We start from the raw sequence: 17,210 nt of genomic DNA on the forward strand, positions 1-17,210 counted from the left end.
GCCCTGGCTGTCCTGGAACTCACTCTGTAGACCAGGCTGGCCTCGAACTCAGAAATCTGCCTGCCTCTGCCTCCCGAGTGCTGGGATTAAAGACGTGCACCACAACGCCTGGCTCACACCTTTTCTTTTAAAGGTTTTCATCGACTGTATCTTTCCTCAGGTCCTGGAATCTCAAAATATGCTCAGAAAACAGATGAGATCGATGCATACCTGGCTGAATGCATGGAACTGTCCACAGAACTGATACCAACATCCAAGCAGCACCAGACCCCTGTCTACCTGGGAGCCACGGCAGGCATGCGCTTGCTTAGGTAGAGCGATATGCAGAGGCCAGCATGCTGGGAGTTCAAGGCGGTGCTGAGATGCCAGACATTATGGGACTTGTAGCTACGTCACACTCCAAATCCTGTGCTAGAAAATACGTTATTATTAAGTTTTTATAATGCAAGTTTCAAGTATGTAAAAGAGCCTGCCTGTCTCCCTTGGGGAAATCAAAGGGGTAGAGTATTAGAGAGAAAGATTTTGGGAGTTCACACACTCCAAAATTTGGGGCTGAAGATAGAATCAACCAATATCTGGGAAGAAGAAGGTGAAAACCCACCAATGTCCCAAGACAAGTAACTTCAGCTAACAAAGCTTGGCTGGTCCCCCCCCCCCCCCCGTTAATATATGTGTGCATTGTGTACATCGGATCTAGGGTGATCTGTTGATTAGCAGAGGAGTGTGCACAGCTGCTGAGGGAGCTCGTGGGATTGCTCAGGATGGAAGGTGGGCCGGATGGCCTGCCACATCAGGGCTGCAAGAGCGGAGGAGGGGTGGGAGTGGGGGCGGGGAGGGTGGCACTGGCAGAAGCACAGCATCATTCAGTTAGACATCATTTAGCACTGTTCTGTGCCACGGATGGTCTTAGGTGCTGGGGCTAAAGTATCATACAAAACAGAGCTCCCAGCATTGCAGAGTTCGTGTTCTAGTGGGGGTGCAAAGGTAGGGAAATGAGAAGCCAGGGCAGAGTCAGGATTGTGAAATAGAAAGGAGATGGGGGTACAGGGTGCAGGTGGTGGGGGTGGGGAGTAAAATAATAGAAGCTCGTGTCTCAGCAAGGTGCTAACTACTTAAGAAACACACTGCTTAATCATGAGGGTCACCATGAAGTGAAGATATAAATTAACCAGAGAGAGAGAGAGAAGCTGCAGTTTAGAAATGATAAGAAGCCACAAGGCTGGGAAGTAGCAGAGCTAGGGCCACAGATGGCAGGATCTAGACCAGAAAATGCCTCGTGGATCCTGTCAGGAAGGTTGGAGAAATGAGAAGCTGTGTAAGGATGCAACTCGGTTATCGATTCTGGAGGGTGGACTGGAGAGGGAAAGCTAGGGGAACTGTTTGTATGAGAGACCCCGGCTGCTACTTCATTTCACTCAGGGTCTCTCTAGGTTTCAGACTGGGTCATGGAATAGTCACATTTCATCTTCATATGATAACCCTGAGACTCCCGTCATGTCTCGAAGTTTCAAATAGGCCCAAGACCTGAGTGATCGTAAGAGAAAGATTTTTCCCAGGCTGGCTTCAGAGGAACATGGGCATCTGGTACTCATTTCTACAGTGCTAAATGACGTTCCCCAGAGTCTACGGTGGAAAGAAGCAGGGGCCACAGTGATGGCTAAAACCTCACACCCCAGCTCTCAATATGGCCAGATACCGCCAAGCTACCTCCACTAGGGAACAAAGCCAAACTGGTACTTTAAAAAGATACATCTACTTAATAATTGGAGGATTTGCACTTGGAGAGACAGAGCCATTCACAGGGTCCTCCTGTCTTTCAGTCTGGTGTGTCTGACTGAAATGGGTAGGCATAACTATGAAGACAAAACAAAACAAACAAACAAAAAGCAAAAAGCACAAAAACCAAAACAAAAAAAAACAACAAGCAAACAAAAACCTCAGAAGATAATATCACCTCTTCTTTTGTGTAGAATGGAAAGCAAGCAATCGGCAGACAAGGTCCTGGCTGCGGTGTCGAGGAGCCTTAAGGGCTACCCCTTTGACTTCCACGGTGCCAGGATCATCACTGGACAAGAGGAAGGTGCCTATGGGTGGATTACTATTAACTATCTGCTGGGCAGATTCACTCAGGTAAAGACCTCCCGCCACCACGGAGGTGGTTCCTAGGGGGTCAGTGCTATTGCTGTCTTGAGCAATATTTGGGTCTTTAGCAAAGTGAATGATGGGTAGATAAACGAATGGATGAAGCTACGTCTACATTTGTAGCCTCGCTATAGGTATATTTACCTTAGTCTTATTACTGGAGAATATCAAAGCCATGTCTTCATCCCAGGGAGATGAAGGGAAAGAAATCTACTTTAAAGAATTTATCTTAGCACATTATGTGTGTGTGCATCTGTGTGAGTACCTGTACAAGAGTGTCTCCAGAGGTCAGAAGAGGCTGTCAGGCCTCCTGGAATTTTAATCATTTTAATCTGATTAAAATTAAGATTAACTGGGCAGAGACTTTAGTAAGGCTGAGGCAGGAGAATTGCAAGTTGGAGTCCAGCCTGAACAACATATGAAATTGTATTTGCTACGTGGAGTGCTTAGCAGTCTGCCCATGGTTTGACTCATTCCTCAGAACAGCCACAGGTGGCACACTATCACCCATGTTAGTAGAGCCCCCATAATGATGCTTGCAAATAGAATCTTTTCTGGCCCAGGTCACTTAGCTGGTGGCTGAATGGGGATTTGTTCTTGTTCGTGAACCATAATTTTCTTGGCCCCTACTCTGCTCTTCTCAGAGCTTTCTCTTCAAAGCCCTCTTGCTGGTTGTTGATAGTGATTTGGGAACCCACAGTAGGCTTTGCCCAACTCTCTGCCCCTGGTTCTCCATCTTGGCAAGTAGGATGTCCAGAGACTCGTATCACTGTCTATTCTTTCAGGAACACAGATGGCTAAGCCTCCTCTCAGACAGTCAGAAACAGGAAACCTTTGGCGCTTTGGATCTTGGCGGAGCCTCTACACAGATCACCTTCGTGCCCCAAAACAGCACCATAGAGTCCCCAGAAAACTCTCTGCAATTCCGTCTCTATGGCGAGGACTATACTGTGTACACACACAGCTTCCTGTGCTATGGGAAGGATCAGGCTCTCTGGCAGAAACTGGCCAAGGACATTCAGGCAAGTGCAACTGAATTTAGTCCTGCTCTCCCCACATCTGGTCCTCAACCCCCACATCCTGTTATTTCCCTTGTAATTCAGTAACTGCTCCAAAGCTGGCCATTGCACTCCCCAAGCCTTCTCAGGCGGGACACCAAGCTACATCTGGTGGGCCCTGTGAGCCAGTTGGTCCACCCAGACATCCACTCCCATGTTTGTTTACTGTACTATCTCCAAGGACACCACTCAGATCTTTTCTTGGGAATTACTTTCTGGCCCCAGTGGTGATGATAATACAAGTTACATGCTAGAGTATTGTTTGGAGGGAGGGGTGACCATTTATAAGTTTGTCTACACCATTTTTGTAATCGGAGAGGGAAAAAACCACTGTGGAGAAAACACAGAATTTGTCAATCAATACTTTATTGCCCCCAGATGCTTTCTGCATCTTGAATGCATGAATACATGCTTGATGTAATGAGATTACCAGACACTCCCTGGCAAATGTACACAGAGGGAAGCTGTCCCATCTCTGGGGAAGGACAGTCAGTTCTCCTTTCTCTTCCACGAACTCTCTTGTTCTCAAAGCCATCTAGAAGCAAGTGTAGCTGAGAGGTGCCCTGGGCTCCAAAGGCCACACGTCTCTGATCTACAGCGGCTTCTCCTTTCTTTCCTTGGGGCTTAAGATCTCTATATTTTTTTCATTGCTGGAATAAAAGACCTAAGGCACCTTCCCACTCCTGGAGCTCCCAATCTGGTTGAGGAGGAAGAAAGGGGACAGCATGCAGACACAAGTACACCTAGGCTGTAGGCTTCTGGGGAGTCTTGCTTATAAGACCTACTATGTGCTTAGCACTGAGAGACCAGAGATATTCCCAACTCATGGCATTTCTGGGTTCAGAATTTAAAAGCATATCCCCAAGGGCAGTGAAGGCAGGACAGGGACATGGTGACACCACACTGAGTACGATCAATTAGCATTCAATTGCTTCTTCCATTCAGGTTTCAAGTGGTGGCGTTCTTAAGGACCCGTGCTTTAACCCAGGGTATGAAAAGGCTGTGAATGTAAGTGAACTCTATGGCACTCCCTGCACCAAAAGATTCGAAAAGAAACTACCGTTTGATCAGTTTCAAATCCAGGGCACTGGAGACTACGAACAGTGCCACCAGAGCATCCTTGAGCTCTTCAACAACAGCCACTGCCCTTACTCCCAGTGTGCCTTCAATGGTGTCTTCCTGCCACCTCTCCATGGGAGTTTTGGGGTAAGTTTGTGAAGTGGTGAGATATATTGGTTAGAGTGTTTGGTGTTACAAGTTGCACAAGATGTGCATATAAAGCATTTAAATAATGTAAGCCTACATACAGTAGTGTCTGGATACAACTAGGCGTTTGTTACGTGGCCTAATGATGTCAGTGTTTAGGATTACCTTCTCCGTTATCTTCTTGACATTTGCATGGTGCAAAAAGTGTGGCTGCTGCTCCAAGCATTGTGTCGTCTCCAGCCAAGGCAAGGCAGGAAAGAGAATAGTGGGGAAAGGTTTCTCTCGTGCACCAGAGCCAGCAGGTACCTTTTCAGAGTCTGTCAGCCAGACCACAGTGAAGTGAACACCCAGAGCCATCTGGAAAAAGGAATTAATACCATGTTTGGCTTAGGTTCATTATTGTTTGGTTCGTCTACCTGGATAAAATGAGGGTTTTATAAGTAAGGAAGAGGAAGGCTAGCTGCAGGCTGTGCATCCATCAGAGTCTGCTGAAAGCAACACCCTAAATGTCAGACATAGCAGCAGGCATGGGATGAGTCCACCGAGGGACGTCTTCTCTAAGAAACATCTGGGAAGCAGAAGGTTGGGAACCACTAAGGGAGAACTTAAGTAGGCATCCGTTTCATTACAGTTTGGAGGACTGCACGATCATTGGATCCTGACTCCTAATTCCCTCTTTTCCTAATCTGTCCAGAATACAAAAAGGTATTGGTGCTAAAGAGGAAAGATGTCCCTTGATCTATTAATTATTCAGACTGCCTGTTTGTCTGCTGAGGCCAAACACTATTGTAATCACAGTTAAGAAGTACGTTGCAAGAGTTTCCTACTACCCAGCAAGTGCTGATTACAAGGCCCTGGTTACAGACACATACACTGGTTGTCCACAATGCTGATTAAAGAATCAGGGTCTGTGTCTACCTTTCTCCCTCTTCAGGAAAAAGAACAGATGAAAGGAGATTTAGTTCCACCCCTGAAGCCCAGAATGAGGGGTGTTTGTTTGTTTGTTTGTTTGCATGGTCTGTATGCCCAACCTAATGTCACATAAAAAGCTCCAGGGAGAGAGAGCATAGGGTCTGTTGTAATCCGATCTGTGCTATTGTCAGTACATCTCAGTACTCCTCAGATGTAGGTGTTGTCAGTACATCCGAGAAACTGCTGGGAGAGCCATGGACCCAGGCGTGCCTTGTGGGGAGAGATAGCTTTCCAACCTTCTTCGCAGGTTCCTGAGAGGGGTGTGGCAGCATCAGTGACTGCAGGGTAGTTGGCCAGCTGTTGGCATCAATCTCGAGCCAGAACCTGGCTTCAGTGCCATGTGGCTGAACTAGTACTAGGTTCCTGCTACAGGGCTTTCAGAGACCAGGGTCCTTCCCTGATTTGAGTGCAACTTTTTGAAGAGGAAGGAAGGGGACCCAGTGGGAGGTGTGTGGATACGGCTGCTGCAGACAGCTAAGGGCTTTTTCACTCTAGTGAGCTAGGAACGATAAACCTAAGCGAACCCCTGTCATTCCCAGAGCCGGCTAACCCGGAGCCATGAGGCACAGAGTTTGTGCAGAGGGAAGCCGTGCTATGACCGCCGTCAGTCCCGATGCTCTACAGTCACTTTGTAAATGCAGTAGTAAAAATCAGCCTGTGTCCTCCAGTCTGGCTCCGTTGTGGCCTTGGCATCTAGATTGAATCCAGTGTCAAAGCAAAGTAGAAACACCGAAAGGAAAGAGAGAACATCTGTTGAGAATTATTTATGAAGTAATTTAGAAATCATTTCTGAAGAACACATTGTACAACTTACATAAACAAGAAAGAGCAGAGATAGAGAAATATAATTAAAGCTCATTTAAAATGCCTTTTTTAAGTGTGTGCCCTGTTGGCCAACAAAAAAACATGATTAAAAACCCACATTCAACTATTTTAAATTTGCTTAAAATTTATTAATAGGTGTTTCTTAATTTGAACCAGGAATTTGTTAAGTTGTTCAGGCTGGCCTTGAACTCGCAGCCTCCTGCCTCCAAACTCCCAGGTAGTTAGTTGGGATGATAGATGTCCCTTTCTTCCTCCTCTTCCTCCTCTTCATGTTGTCTCCTTTGAAAGAAATCAGGTTTGGAAACATTTATTACAAAGGAAACATGAAGTTCTCAAAGAATCTCAACATGACCAGACATAAAAGAATCTAAAATCTTTAAAGGCACAATGAGAAAAATCTAGGCTTACAAAACCACATTTGTTATTAGCAAACAGAGGTATCCTCAGGAAAAATGCCCAAAGCCCCGAGCTGCCTAGGTAGTGCTGGCCTCATTATCCATCTCCCTTTGCTTTTTTTCTTTTTTTTCCCCTGCTGTGGCTCCACGCTCACCTTCTGTGGTTGGACTACTGGCTGGTATAGAGTGGCTGACAGTTTTTCCACTGTTACCTGTGCTCAGCCGCAGGATGCTCGGATGTTTGACTGTTGGAGCAGCTTCTCTTGTCTCTTTGTCACCGTGTGGGTCTGAGTTTTCAGGGCACCTGTGTTAGTGGTTGAAGTGTGTGCCCACTGGTTGAAGTGAGGTGACACTAACCTGACACTAACCCGGAGGGACCTTGCTGGCCTCAGAGCTCATTTGGATTTTTCTTCTCATTTTTATGGCTGCCCATTCTGCTTGCTTCTGGCAGGAAGGCTTCTGCAGAGTTGTGATCTGTAACCACCTACCGCCACACAGAATCTGCTGCACTGGGCGCCTCTGCTGGCCTACACCCAGACAGACTGTCAACACTCACACGCATTCCACACAGGAGGGTTGGACTCGTTTGGTAAAGCAGAAATGTTTCTGCAGGGCTAGCTCTCACTGTGGGGCCTGTCCTCCAGGAACACTTCCCATTGGATGTCTCCCTTGCTCGTCCCTGCAGTTCTGGGGTCAGTGTGGGGGGAGCCCTGTTATGTGGTTGCTAACGGCTGCATGTTCACTCTGTACAGCAGAGCCTGTCACAGCTGCTGCCTATGTGCCCTCTTCTCCTCTGGAAACATAGAGCTTCACTGTCTGTCTGTCTGTCTGCCTGCCTGTCTGTCTGTCTGTCTGAACACTGACAAGTTGTTCAGTGGGGTTGTTATCTTTGGTGGCATCCAGTGTACAAACACATCCTCCTTGGTGTCACTCACCTCTGCTTATGAAGCCACATCCATTTCTTACTTGGCACCATTCACTGTCACCAAGTCTTCCATAATGATCATTTCTGCCCACCGGCTGCCACTATCTCAGCCGTGAAGAAATGTGGGCCAGAACACCCTGCATGCTCGTTTGGAGGGCAATCAGTGGTGGCTGTTGGATCTTTGCCTCATAGCTAATGGTGGCAGTAATGACAGACAGTCGGGTGCCTCTGAAGTCTACTCTCTGCTCTTGCTACTGCCTAAAAAACTTAGCTGCTAGTAATCTATTACTGTTGACTAGAAGCCTTGTCAATGACCTCGACAGTTAAATAGAACGTATTTTATATGTCGTGCATATTGCATGCAGTGGAAGTATGCGGAAACCGTATGAGATAGCTTTTTTACTATAGAACAAACTGCACTAGAAATATGAATTCTTCATAGGAAGAACAGAGGTGTAATGTGGTGTGTCAGCCAGAGGTTTGTAACACCCAAGCCTCACCATAAAGCGACACAAAGGAGTCATACTGGACCACAGTGATCCATTGACCCTGCCTTGATACTGCACCATTGCAGTTTCCCTGGACTGTTTGTGGTGCACTATTAGTACATCCTTGTTGGTTGCATGGTGGTAAACGTGTCATGGTGTTAATCATACACTATCACACACCAGTGTTGGTTACATGGTGTTAATTGTGTGATAGTGTTAATCGTACACTATTACACATCAGTGTGGGTGTGCATAAATTTCGTTCTTTTCTCTTAGGTTTACGTCTGTTCTTGTGATAGCAAATGATGAAATGTCTTCAAACTCCAAAATGTCCCACAGTCTGAAACTCTCTGAGATCTGAGGTTCGATCTCAGAGCGCTGTCATGTTGAACAGTCTCCAAAGGTCATAGGGTGGAAGTCCTTGAAGGGGGTTCTAAGACCCTGCTCCCTTTCTTTATTCCTATGATCACACGCCCACCCCCACCTCCACCCCATCCCCGCCCAGGCTATCCCAGGAGCCAGCATCCCCGCAGAATCAAATGCTATTTGTACTTCGTGATTGGCTTCTTTCATTTAACATGAATAGTCCAGTCTTATTCAACCCCTCAGGATACCATAAAATTCTGGAGAATTTGAGGAAAAAGCTAAGGATCTTCCAATCAGAAAAATGGGCATCAAGAAGTAAACTGAAAGATCCACAAAAAATTTATTCGACAATCCCTTCTGGTGGATCTGTGATTGATCCTGTTTATAAACCTTTGTCCCACAGCAAAATGTACATGGAAAATAGAGACTAAAATCCAAAAAGGAGCCTGACTAAGCAGGACAGTGTCTAGGAGTGAACACTCCCACACGAACCAGGGGCTGAGTCCACATAAAAGTTTGGAAGGTCTGCCAGTGCCTGACAAATACAGAAGTGGATGCTCGCAGCTATCCATTGGATGGAGCACAGGGTCCCCATGAAGGAGCTAGAGAAAGTACCCAAGGAGCTGAAGGGGTTTACAGCCCCATAGGAGGAACAACAATATGAACCAACCAGTAACCCCAGAGCTCCCTGGGACTAAACCACAAATCAAAGAGTACACAGGGAGGGACCCATGACTCCAGTCACATATGTAGCAGAGGATGGCCTGTGGGACATCAATGAGAGGAGAAGCCCTTGGTCTTGTAAAGGCTCAATGCTCCAGTGTAAGGGAATGCCAGGGCCAGGAAGTAGGAGTGGGTAGATTGATGAGCAGGGGGAGTGAGGATGGGGTAAGGAGGTTTGGGGAAGGGAAATGAGAAAAGGGAATAAAATTTGAAATGTAAATAAGGAAAATATCTAATAAAAGGAAAAAATAAAAATAAATAAATAAATGTAAAGGTAAAAAAAATTTTTTTTTGTAGTACTGGGAATCAAACCTAGTGATTCATGCAAAGTAAGTACTTACTTCAGGTCCTCAGCTTCAATATTATCAAAATATTTACTCTTATGATTTCCAATACAGAATGCCTTGTTAGTCACTTAAATTTCACAGCAACTCTAGAGTTAAGATATGTAGAATATTTACTATAGGGCCATCAAATCAAGAGTGTCTACACCATTGTCTGTGAGAATGTAAGTTCTACTTTATTAGAAATTTTGCAATATTAAATATTACCTTTATTATGCTTAAGATGTATTCCAAACTGAAAACAAACGAACAAAAACAACAAAAAACAAATTACTTACAATCATAGTGAACCATGAAAAAAAAACGTTTGGAAGGTAGATTCAGACACAGATGTTGAGAAAAGTGACCCAGGCCCTGACACCACCCCATCTCTACAAAGCTTCTTGCCAGGGCAGAGCCAGACTAAACCCTAGAGCGTGGTAAGCAGACGAGCAAGTTGGAACAGATGGACAAGACAGAACAATACAGAATTGAGAGAAGGGATCAGTCAAGTGGCCAGCTTGGGGGAGAGGTTCCTGATCCCAAATGTGGAGCCTGTTTCTGTTTCCACAAATGTGCTTACCAAGGCTTCATCAAAACAATGCCAAAAATTATTAGGTTCCACCTTCTTATTCGTTTATAGATAAATTTGGTGTTGAGTTAACTTTCTTCATTGTTTTCTTAGAAAGCTGATAAAAGCTGTTATATTACCAGACAACTGTTTAGACTGGGTAAGCTGGAAGATTCAAAGCAAAGCTGAACAAAACAAAACAAAACAAAACTTGTGTGTCATACAAATGGACTAATGCACACAGTTACTTATATTTGCTAAGTTAGATATGAGTTCTATATAAGAAAATTTAAATTGTGTATCTTTAAAGAAACTTCTACTGGGTTTATTTTTAGCTGGAATTGGAGCAGACCAATTCTTTGCGGCAAGGGATTGCCCGTAGAGCTGGAGCTGGGCTCTCGGAGGCTTTGAGTCCGTGTCCCTGTGTGTGGGACGCAGCCTGAACCTCTGTTCTCTGTTCCACAGGCATTTTCTGCTTTCTACTTTGTGATGGATTTTTTTAAGAAGATAGCGAAAAACAGTGTCTTCTCTCAGGAGAAAATGACTGAGATAACAAAAAATTTTTGCTCAAAATCTTGGGAGGAGGTAAGTGACCAGAAACCACAACTGAAATTGGTCCCATATCCTCAGTGTCATGGAGGATGTGAATTGGCACACAACCTTATGCTGTTCTAACAAGGGTCCAGCCAGTGTGTTAGATGAGGCCAGAGAGTGGGTCATTCCTTGACGGTGTAATGATGGCTTAAGCAGCATCCTACATTTCTCACTTAACACAGTTTTGGGGCAAGCAGCTGCTCACATGGGGTTACCCTCTTCTTTCTAACTCAGCCATTGCTTCTTCGGTTCTGTTGTCATGGATACAGGGTGGCTACCACGGCCTTTACAGTTAAAAGAAAGAAAGAAGAAGCAGTCACATCTGTCCTTTATGCAGGATAAAAAAAAGATCTCATCCTAAAAGCCCCCCATCAGTCTTTCCTTTATTTTTAAACGGTGGTTTTTCCATTGTGTTATTTTATTTTTGATGGATATATATTTTATGGTATGGTACGTAATATAGTTCAATGTTATATTTGCACCATGCACATTTATCAGAGTAATGGTCATAATTTTTGCCTTAATCATGTACCATTTATTTGTGGAGCAAGCATTCAACAACCTTTTTAAATCTGTATTTTGTTATTGCTAGTTCTAGCAAACCTTTCTTGCAAGAGAAGAACAGAGCTTACTCCTGTCTGGCAATGACCTTTCACCTCCTAACCGACCTCCTATCGTTCCTCGTACACTGCTTTTCCCGTTCTCTGATAACCACTGCTCCTTGCCTCAATGCTATGAAATCTTTTTGAGTCTCCATTAACTATATAATGATGAGCTTCTTTATGAATGGTTAACCTTTTAATATTCCATATGAGAAAGATCGTTCAGTATTTGCCTTCTTGTATTTGGTTTCTTTGACTTAACAAAATAATCTCCAGGCTCACCTGTATTGTACAAAAGGGAAGATGTCATTCTTTGCGCGCGCGCACATGTGTGTGTGTGTGTGTGTGTGTGTGTGTGTGTGTATTCACACATGTGTAGGGCTAACTCGACTTTTATTTTATATATAGCCTCATTTTCTCTGAGCATGGGTTAGTTCCCTATCTGTTCTGTTCCAGATGATGCTGCAGTACGTGAGACTACAGGTCTCTCTCTGAAACTAATTTTATTTCCTTCGGCTATGACCACGCTAGTGAACTGCTGGGTCATGCACAACTACTTGATGCATATTGAGGAGCCTTTGTGATGTTGTCTCATCATGACAGCACTGATTTCTGCTCCGCCAACAGCATGTCAGGGATACGGTGACAGCATGAATTATGCTGGTCCATGTGGTCAGAGGCTTCCTATCCGGTGTCTTCTTCAGTGTGAACATTTTTATTCCGGTGTCTTCTTCAGTGTGAACATTTTTATTGCGGTTTTGCTCAGCTTTCTGATGGGTTTATTCCTAGAATGTTGTTTTGTTTGTTTGAGGCCACTGTGAGTGGGGATTATTTTCTTGATTTCTTTTGTAAGGTCATTTTTTGAAAGAATTATTTATTTTATGTATATGAGTACACTGTCGCTGTCTTCAGACACACCAGAAGAAGGCATCAGATCCCATTATAGATGGTCGTGATCTACCACAGGGTTACTGGGAATTGAACTCAGGACCTCTGGAAGAGAAGACAGTGCTCTTAACTGCTGAGCCATCTCTCCAGCCCCTGTAAGACCATTTTTAGTATACAGCAAAGGTACTGACTTTTTTGAGTGTTTATTTTTTGTATCCTACTACTTTGACTAAATTGTGACATGGTAGTGTTTTCTGGTAGTGTTGCTCTAGTGAGTACTAGATCAAAAGAATAAGGCACGATGGACGTGTCTGCACTAGGAGCAGTTTGACTTCTTTCCCTCCATTTCTTTTCTGGTTGTCACTTCACTCAGAACCTATGCACTGTGCTGATGACCAGTGGAGAGAGGACAGAGGCAGTGCTGTCAGGTTTCCCTGTGTAGTACCTTGTTGGCTATTGCTTTGTGGTGGGCAGCCTTCATGTATTCTTTCTATTCCTTCAGGGCTCTTATCAGAAGGAAAGGACTGCTAGGTTTTATCAAAGAGGCTTTATGTATCTGTTGAGATGACTATATAGTATTTTCTTGTGTTTGATTTTACTTATATGCTATGTTAGGTTTATTGATTTCCATATGCTGAACCATTCTCACATTTTTAGAATGAAACCAAACTTGATCATGGTACATGTTTTTTTTGGTAATGTATTACTGATTTGATTTTCAAGGAAAGGGTTATGAATTTCTACTAAACTTTAAGGAAGAACCAGCAGCAAGTGCTCCATACAACAAGCAGGAAATGATCCCTCTAAACTGACTCTGCAGGTTAAGCGTTACACTAATACCAAAATCAGGCAGAGAAGACTGGGGGGGGGGGAGAGGGAGGTGCCACCGTTCTTGATGAACACAGATGGTGTGAGAGCAGGGGAAAAACAGACACAGACAGAATCATGAAGTGAGAATGCAGATTCTGGGTTGGTAACCCTGGGGAGAAGATTGGAGCCTTCCTAAGGGATGCTGATACTGTCCTCCGTGCTAACCTTAGTGACAAGACTTCGTTGGACACGATCTCCTTATGATGCCTATAGAAACTCTAATGGCGTGTAAGAGACTGCTTGAGCAGAGACCCCCAGATGATGCTCTCGAAGCTTTTAATCCGCTAACATGTTTGTTGAGTAAGGGATGGACAGAGATGCTGAAGCTGACTAAAACTCCTAGACCGAAGGACCCTCCTTTCCCCCTAGCACACTCTCTGTTCTCACAGAGAGCCCCTAGGAAGAAAAGCTTCCTCGGGAGGGGAGGCTTGAACTTAAAACCCCGTGGCCTCTGTTGAGTGACGCCCCATCCCCACAGCCTGCGGTAGAGCCTGAGCCTCAGACCTAAGTGAGCTGGGGACTTCCTTGTCTCTTCACTGGGTCTAGTAGTGAGAAGGAGCCAGGGAGAGTGGCTCGCTGTAGAGGTTTGATATTTCCTTCACTTTTTTCTTTTAGATAAAGACATCTTATCCTTCAGTAAAGGAGAAGTACCTGAGTGAATACTGCTTCTCAGGCGCCTACATCCTTTCTCTCCTGCAAGGCTATAACTTCACGGAGAGTTCCTGGGAACAGATTCATTTTATGGGCAAGGTAACTTGGGAATCTATTGGGGGTGTGGAAGTTGGTAACAAAGCAATTTTGAACTTAGAAGAGGTGGGTGTCCACCCAATTAGTTTTGGTTTGGATTGATACCTGTTCCACCATTCCACTGGCTGGCATTCATGACAAGCCCTTCTGGGAACAGCAGGCAGCTGTAGACTGTCTTTAATGATGGGGATTCACCGCTTCACCGTTCTGCACATAGAACTGTAACTGGTTCTCAAAGAGTCAGTTTATTCATTTAATGGTACTTCATTAGCCACTGTCCTGGCTTCAGAATCCCCCCCCCCCCCAGGCCTCCTTTGTGATCCAGGAAATGAAGAACTTGGTCTCTTATCATCCTTGCTGCTGGGGCTGTTGCTTGGCAACCTGGCTTAGAGTGAGACCTAGGAAATAACCTCCCTGCTGTGCTCTGCCACAGTGCCACCTGCAGGCATCCAGGAGTAAAGAAGCAAGCAGCAGTATGACTACAGCTTGCTGGGGAATAAAATGGTGTTCTTTGTGTTGCTAGCCTGGAGCCTGCTAATGCCTAAAATAGGTTTACCAGCTTTTAACCTACAACAATCGAAGATAAACCAAAGCAGGACTGTAGCAGCCCCCTGCACACACTCGTGGTACTCCTGACTTCCCTGCAGATCTTGCTCACTAAAGGAACCTTTTCCTTATTTTAACATCCTAGACCTCCTTCCCCTCTGTCAGTCTATTCTTTTGTTAGAAGGGTCTCTTTCAGATTTGGTTGAGATGCAGGGTAGTCTTGATTTATTTTCTTGGAATAAATGCTACTGAGTGACTGGTCTGATGTCTCTTAAGTCCAGTTAATGACGCCCCTAAATCTGGACACTTCAAGGTTTCTATCTCACACAGACAGGAAAAAACAGTCCTTTTGCATATTATCATCAGTATGGGTCAGGGTTCAGAAGAAAGGAGTATTGTAAGTTTGCACAATATGTGCTGAAAGCCTTAAAGCACACACACCACTCTGCTCCTTAGATACCAAGTAATTGGTCAAAATGGCTAAAAGGCAGTCTACACTAGCATGTGTTTTGAAAGATGGTAAAAAATATTTTAGTGATGATCCAGAAATATATTAAGGGAGTCATGTTCACCAAGTATTCCTAAGTGAATTATCCAGATAATACGTAATACTTAACTTATTTGTTTTGTAAAAACAACAGCGACGTGTTCACAGTGGACTGGAAGGACGTGTCACAAAGAAAGGACACCAGAAGTCCTGAGTGGCACCGTGTGCAAAGTTTCTTTAGGCTTGTCTGTGTACACTAACTTCTCTATGTCATCCCGAACAGCTTTTGTAATAAAACCTTTCCAAAATTGTTATTCAAATACCACCCCTATTCCTGTAAGTCCTGAGTGAGTGGACATTATTTTTCTAAAGGTGAGAGGGTCAGAGGCTGCTTTATAATTTAATAAGAATACTTTCTCAGAAAGGCACATAACCTAACTTTATAAAGGTGACTTGCTGGAATTATTTCCCCATGTTTTCCCTCATGAAGCCCTGGTTCCATGTGGCTTCTCTGGCCTGAGAAGGATGTAAAAGACTACAGCTAGCCATTATTCCTTCATCTTTTTACCTACTTCCTGTCACCTCTCACCTAGCACCTCAATTCATGAAATAGAAAGAACCCTGACCTTCCGTGGTGGTCTGTTTGAATTAAGTGCTCCCGGCGGGTGAACTGGACAGCCAATCACCAAACTTTCTGACCCTCTAGACTCTAATGGTGAGGCTCCAAGCTCTCTTTTAATCACTTGCTTTGTTCTCCCCTCCCCCATCATTCCCAATTATAGCATATAAAGTTAATCTATAGTGCGAACTATACAAGGTGTTATCTTCTCATTGGTTACTCAGTGTTATGTGGGTGGAGATACATGAAGACTGTAAATTATCGTTTTGGACCACGAACAACCAGATTTTTCCCTTCTGTTAACAGATCAAAGACAGCAACGCAGGGTGGACTTTGGGCTACATGCTGAACTTGACCAACATGATCCCAGCTGAACAGCCATTGTCCCCACCTCTCCCTCACTCCACCTACATCGGCCTCATGGTTCTCTTCTCCCTGGTCTTGGTCGCTGTGGCCATCATAGGCCTGATCATCTATAGCAAGCCTTCATATTTCTGGAAAGAGGCAGTATAGCAGGAGCAGCTGAAATGTGCTGGCTGGAGAGAGAAAACAGCCTGCCCAGGAACTGGTCAGGCTCCTCCCTGCAGGGAGGGAGGGAGGCCTGAATCACCCTTCCCTGCTTACCTGGGACAGTCTAGACCAGCATGAAGTTTCTGAGGCTGCCTGGAGCCTTTCCGTGGGGTCACTTGACACCCTCTTCCTCAAGAACTTCCCGGTGATACTCTCTTGTCTTTTCCAGTTACCCTCTCTCTCCTTTGTCCTCTGTGCTTGGGATCACAAATGTCATGATCTGTGCTTCATAAAAGAACAATATCAGCTTTGTCTCAAAGAACTAAGAGTCCTGAGTGCCACCCTGCCCAAGCTGAGCTGGCTGGAAGACGAAAATCGGAAACTGTCTCAGCCATGGCTTTGGGACCCCCCCACCCCCCATATCTCCTAATAAAGCCATGCAGTGCCTTTGGAGAGAAGAGACACAAACCCAGTCCAAGCCTGCCCTTTGGATAGGAGAATTTTCTAAAGTAGATAAATATGTGCTAAAGCCAAAGAGTCTTTGCCAAGGAGCTTATGTGCTTGTGCAGCTAATGTGACTCAGCATCTACTGAAAATAAGAATGGAAACAAACACGTTGTATGTTCCTGTGTGATGCCAAAATGCTACCAAGTAGAACACAGAGATTTTTGAAGAGCGGATGCATGTGTAGGCATTCAGGGCATAGCATGTGACAGTAGTACACACAACTAGGAAGACAGCTACAGATACCTCCCAGAGTTGGGAAAATATATCTTCAATGCATCTTTTAGAGTTTTGTGTGATTTTATATGTTAAAACACACATAACATAAATTTCGCCACATTTACACTCAGCTCAGTACCACCGAATGGAATTTAGTACATTTACAACGTTATACAACAAACACTATTTTGACGATTTGGCTTTCAGTTATGTATGTATGTGTGGGTCCGTGCACATGAGTACAGGGAACATGGTGGCCAGAAGAGGGTGTTAGTCCTTCCAAGCTGGAGTTTTAAACAACCAGGTATGAGCTGTCCAGTGTGGGTGCTGGGAATCAACCTGGGGCCCTCTGCTCTTAACCTTTGAGTTAGGAGGTTGGGTTAACCTCTCCAGCTTCTATGCCACGATTATATACCATTCTATTACCAAGAAGTTGGCTGGGGACAAGACCATACATTGGTTTTCTCAAACCACAAATCTTTCCACTGATGGTCAAACAGACTCTGCAACACAGAAATAGCTCACTGGGTTTGAAAGCCACACCACATCTTATTGTCCCAAGACTTTGTTTAGTGAGGGGAGGCAGGCTTTTGCTCTGCCATGGTATTTATACATCAGCTGTTGCTGCTC

General features: G+C 44.7%; 1 protein-coding gene across 1 annotated transcript in view; it reads left to right on the forward strand.

The window, feature by feature from the left end:
- The window catches only part of Entpd1 (ectonucleoside triphosphate diphosphohydrolase 1), a 78,426-nt gene extending 61,786 nt beyond the window's left edge, over positions 1-16,640 (forward strand). The window contains exons 4-10 of the mRNA XM_021204386.2: positions 161-311; positions 1,971-2,130; positions 2,928-3,164; positions 4,146-4,406; positions 10,460-10,579; positions 13,564-13,698; positions 15,654-16,640. Coding sequence (XP_021060045.1) covers positions 161-311; positions 1,971-2,130; positions 2,928-3,164; positions 4,146-4,406; positions 10,460-10,579; positions 13,564-13,698; positions 15,654-15,860 — 1,271 coding nt within the window. The 3' untranslated portion in view covers positions 15,861-16,640. The remainder of the gene's footprint in view (positions 1-160; positions 312-1,970; positions 2,131-2,927; positions 3,165-4,145; positions 4,407-10,459; positions 10,580-13,563; positions 13,699-15,653) is intronic.
- Positions 16,641-17,210: the final 570 nt, after the last annotated feature.

The sequence above is a fragment of the Mus pahari genome, chromosome 1, assembly GCF_900095145.1.
Source record: "Mus pahari chromosome 1, PAHARI_EIJ_v1.1, whole genome shotgun sequence".
NCBI lineage: Eukaryota > Metazoa > Chordata > Mammalia > Rodentia > Muridae > Mus > Mus pahari.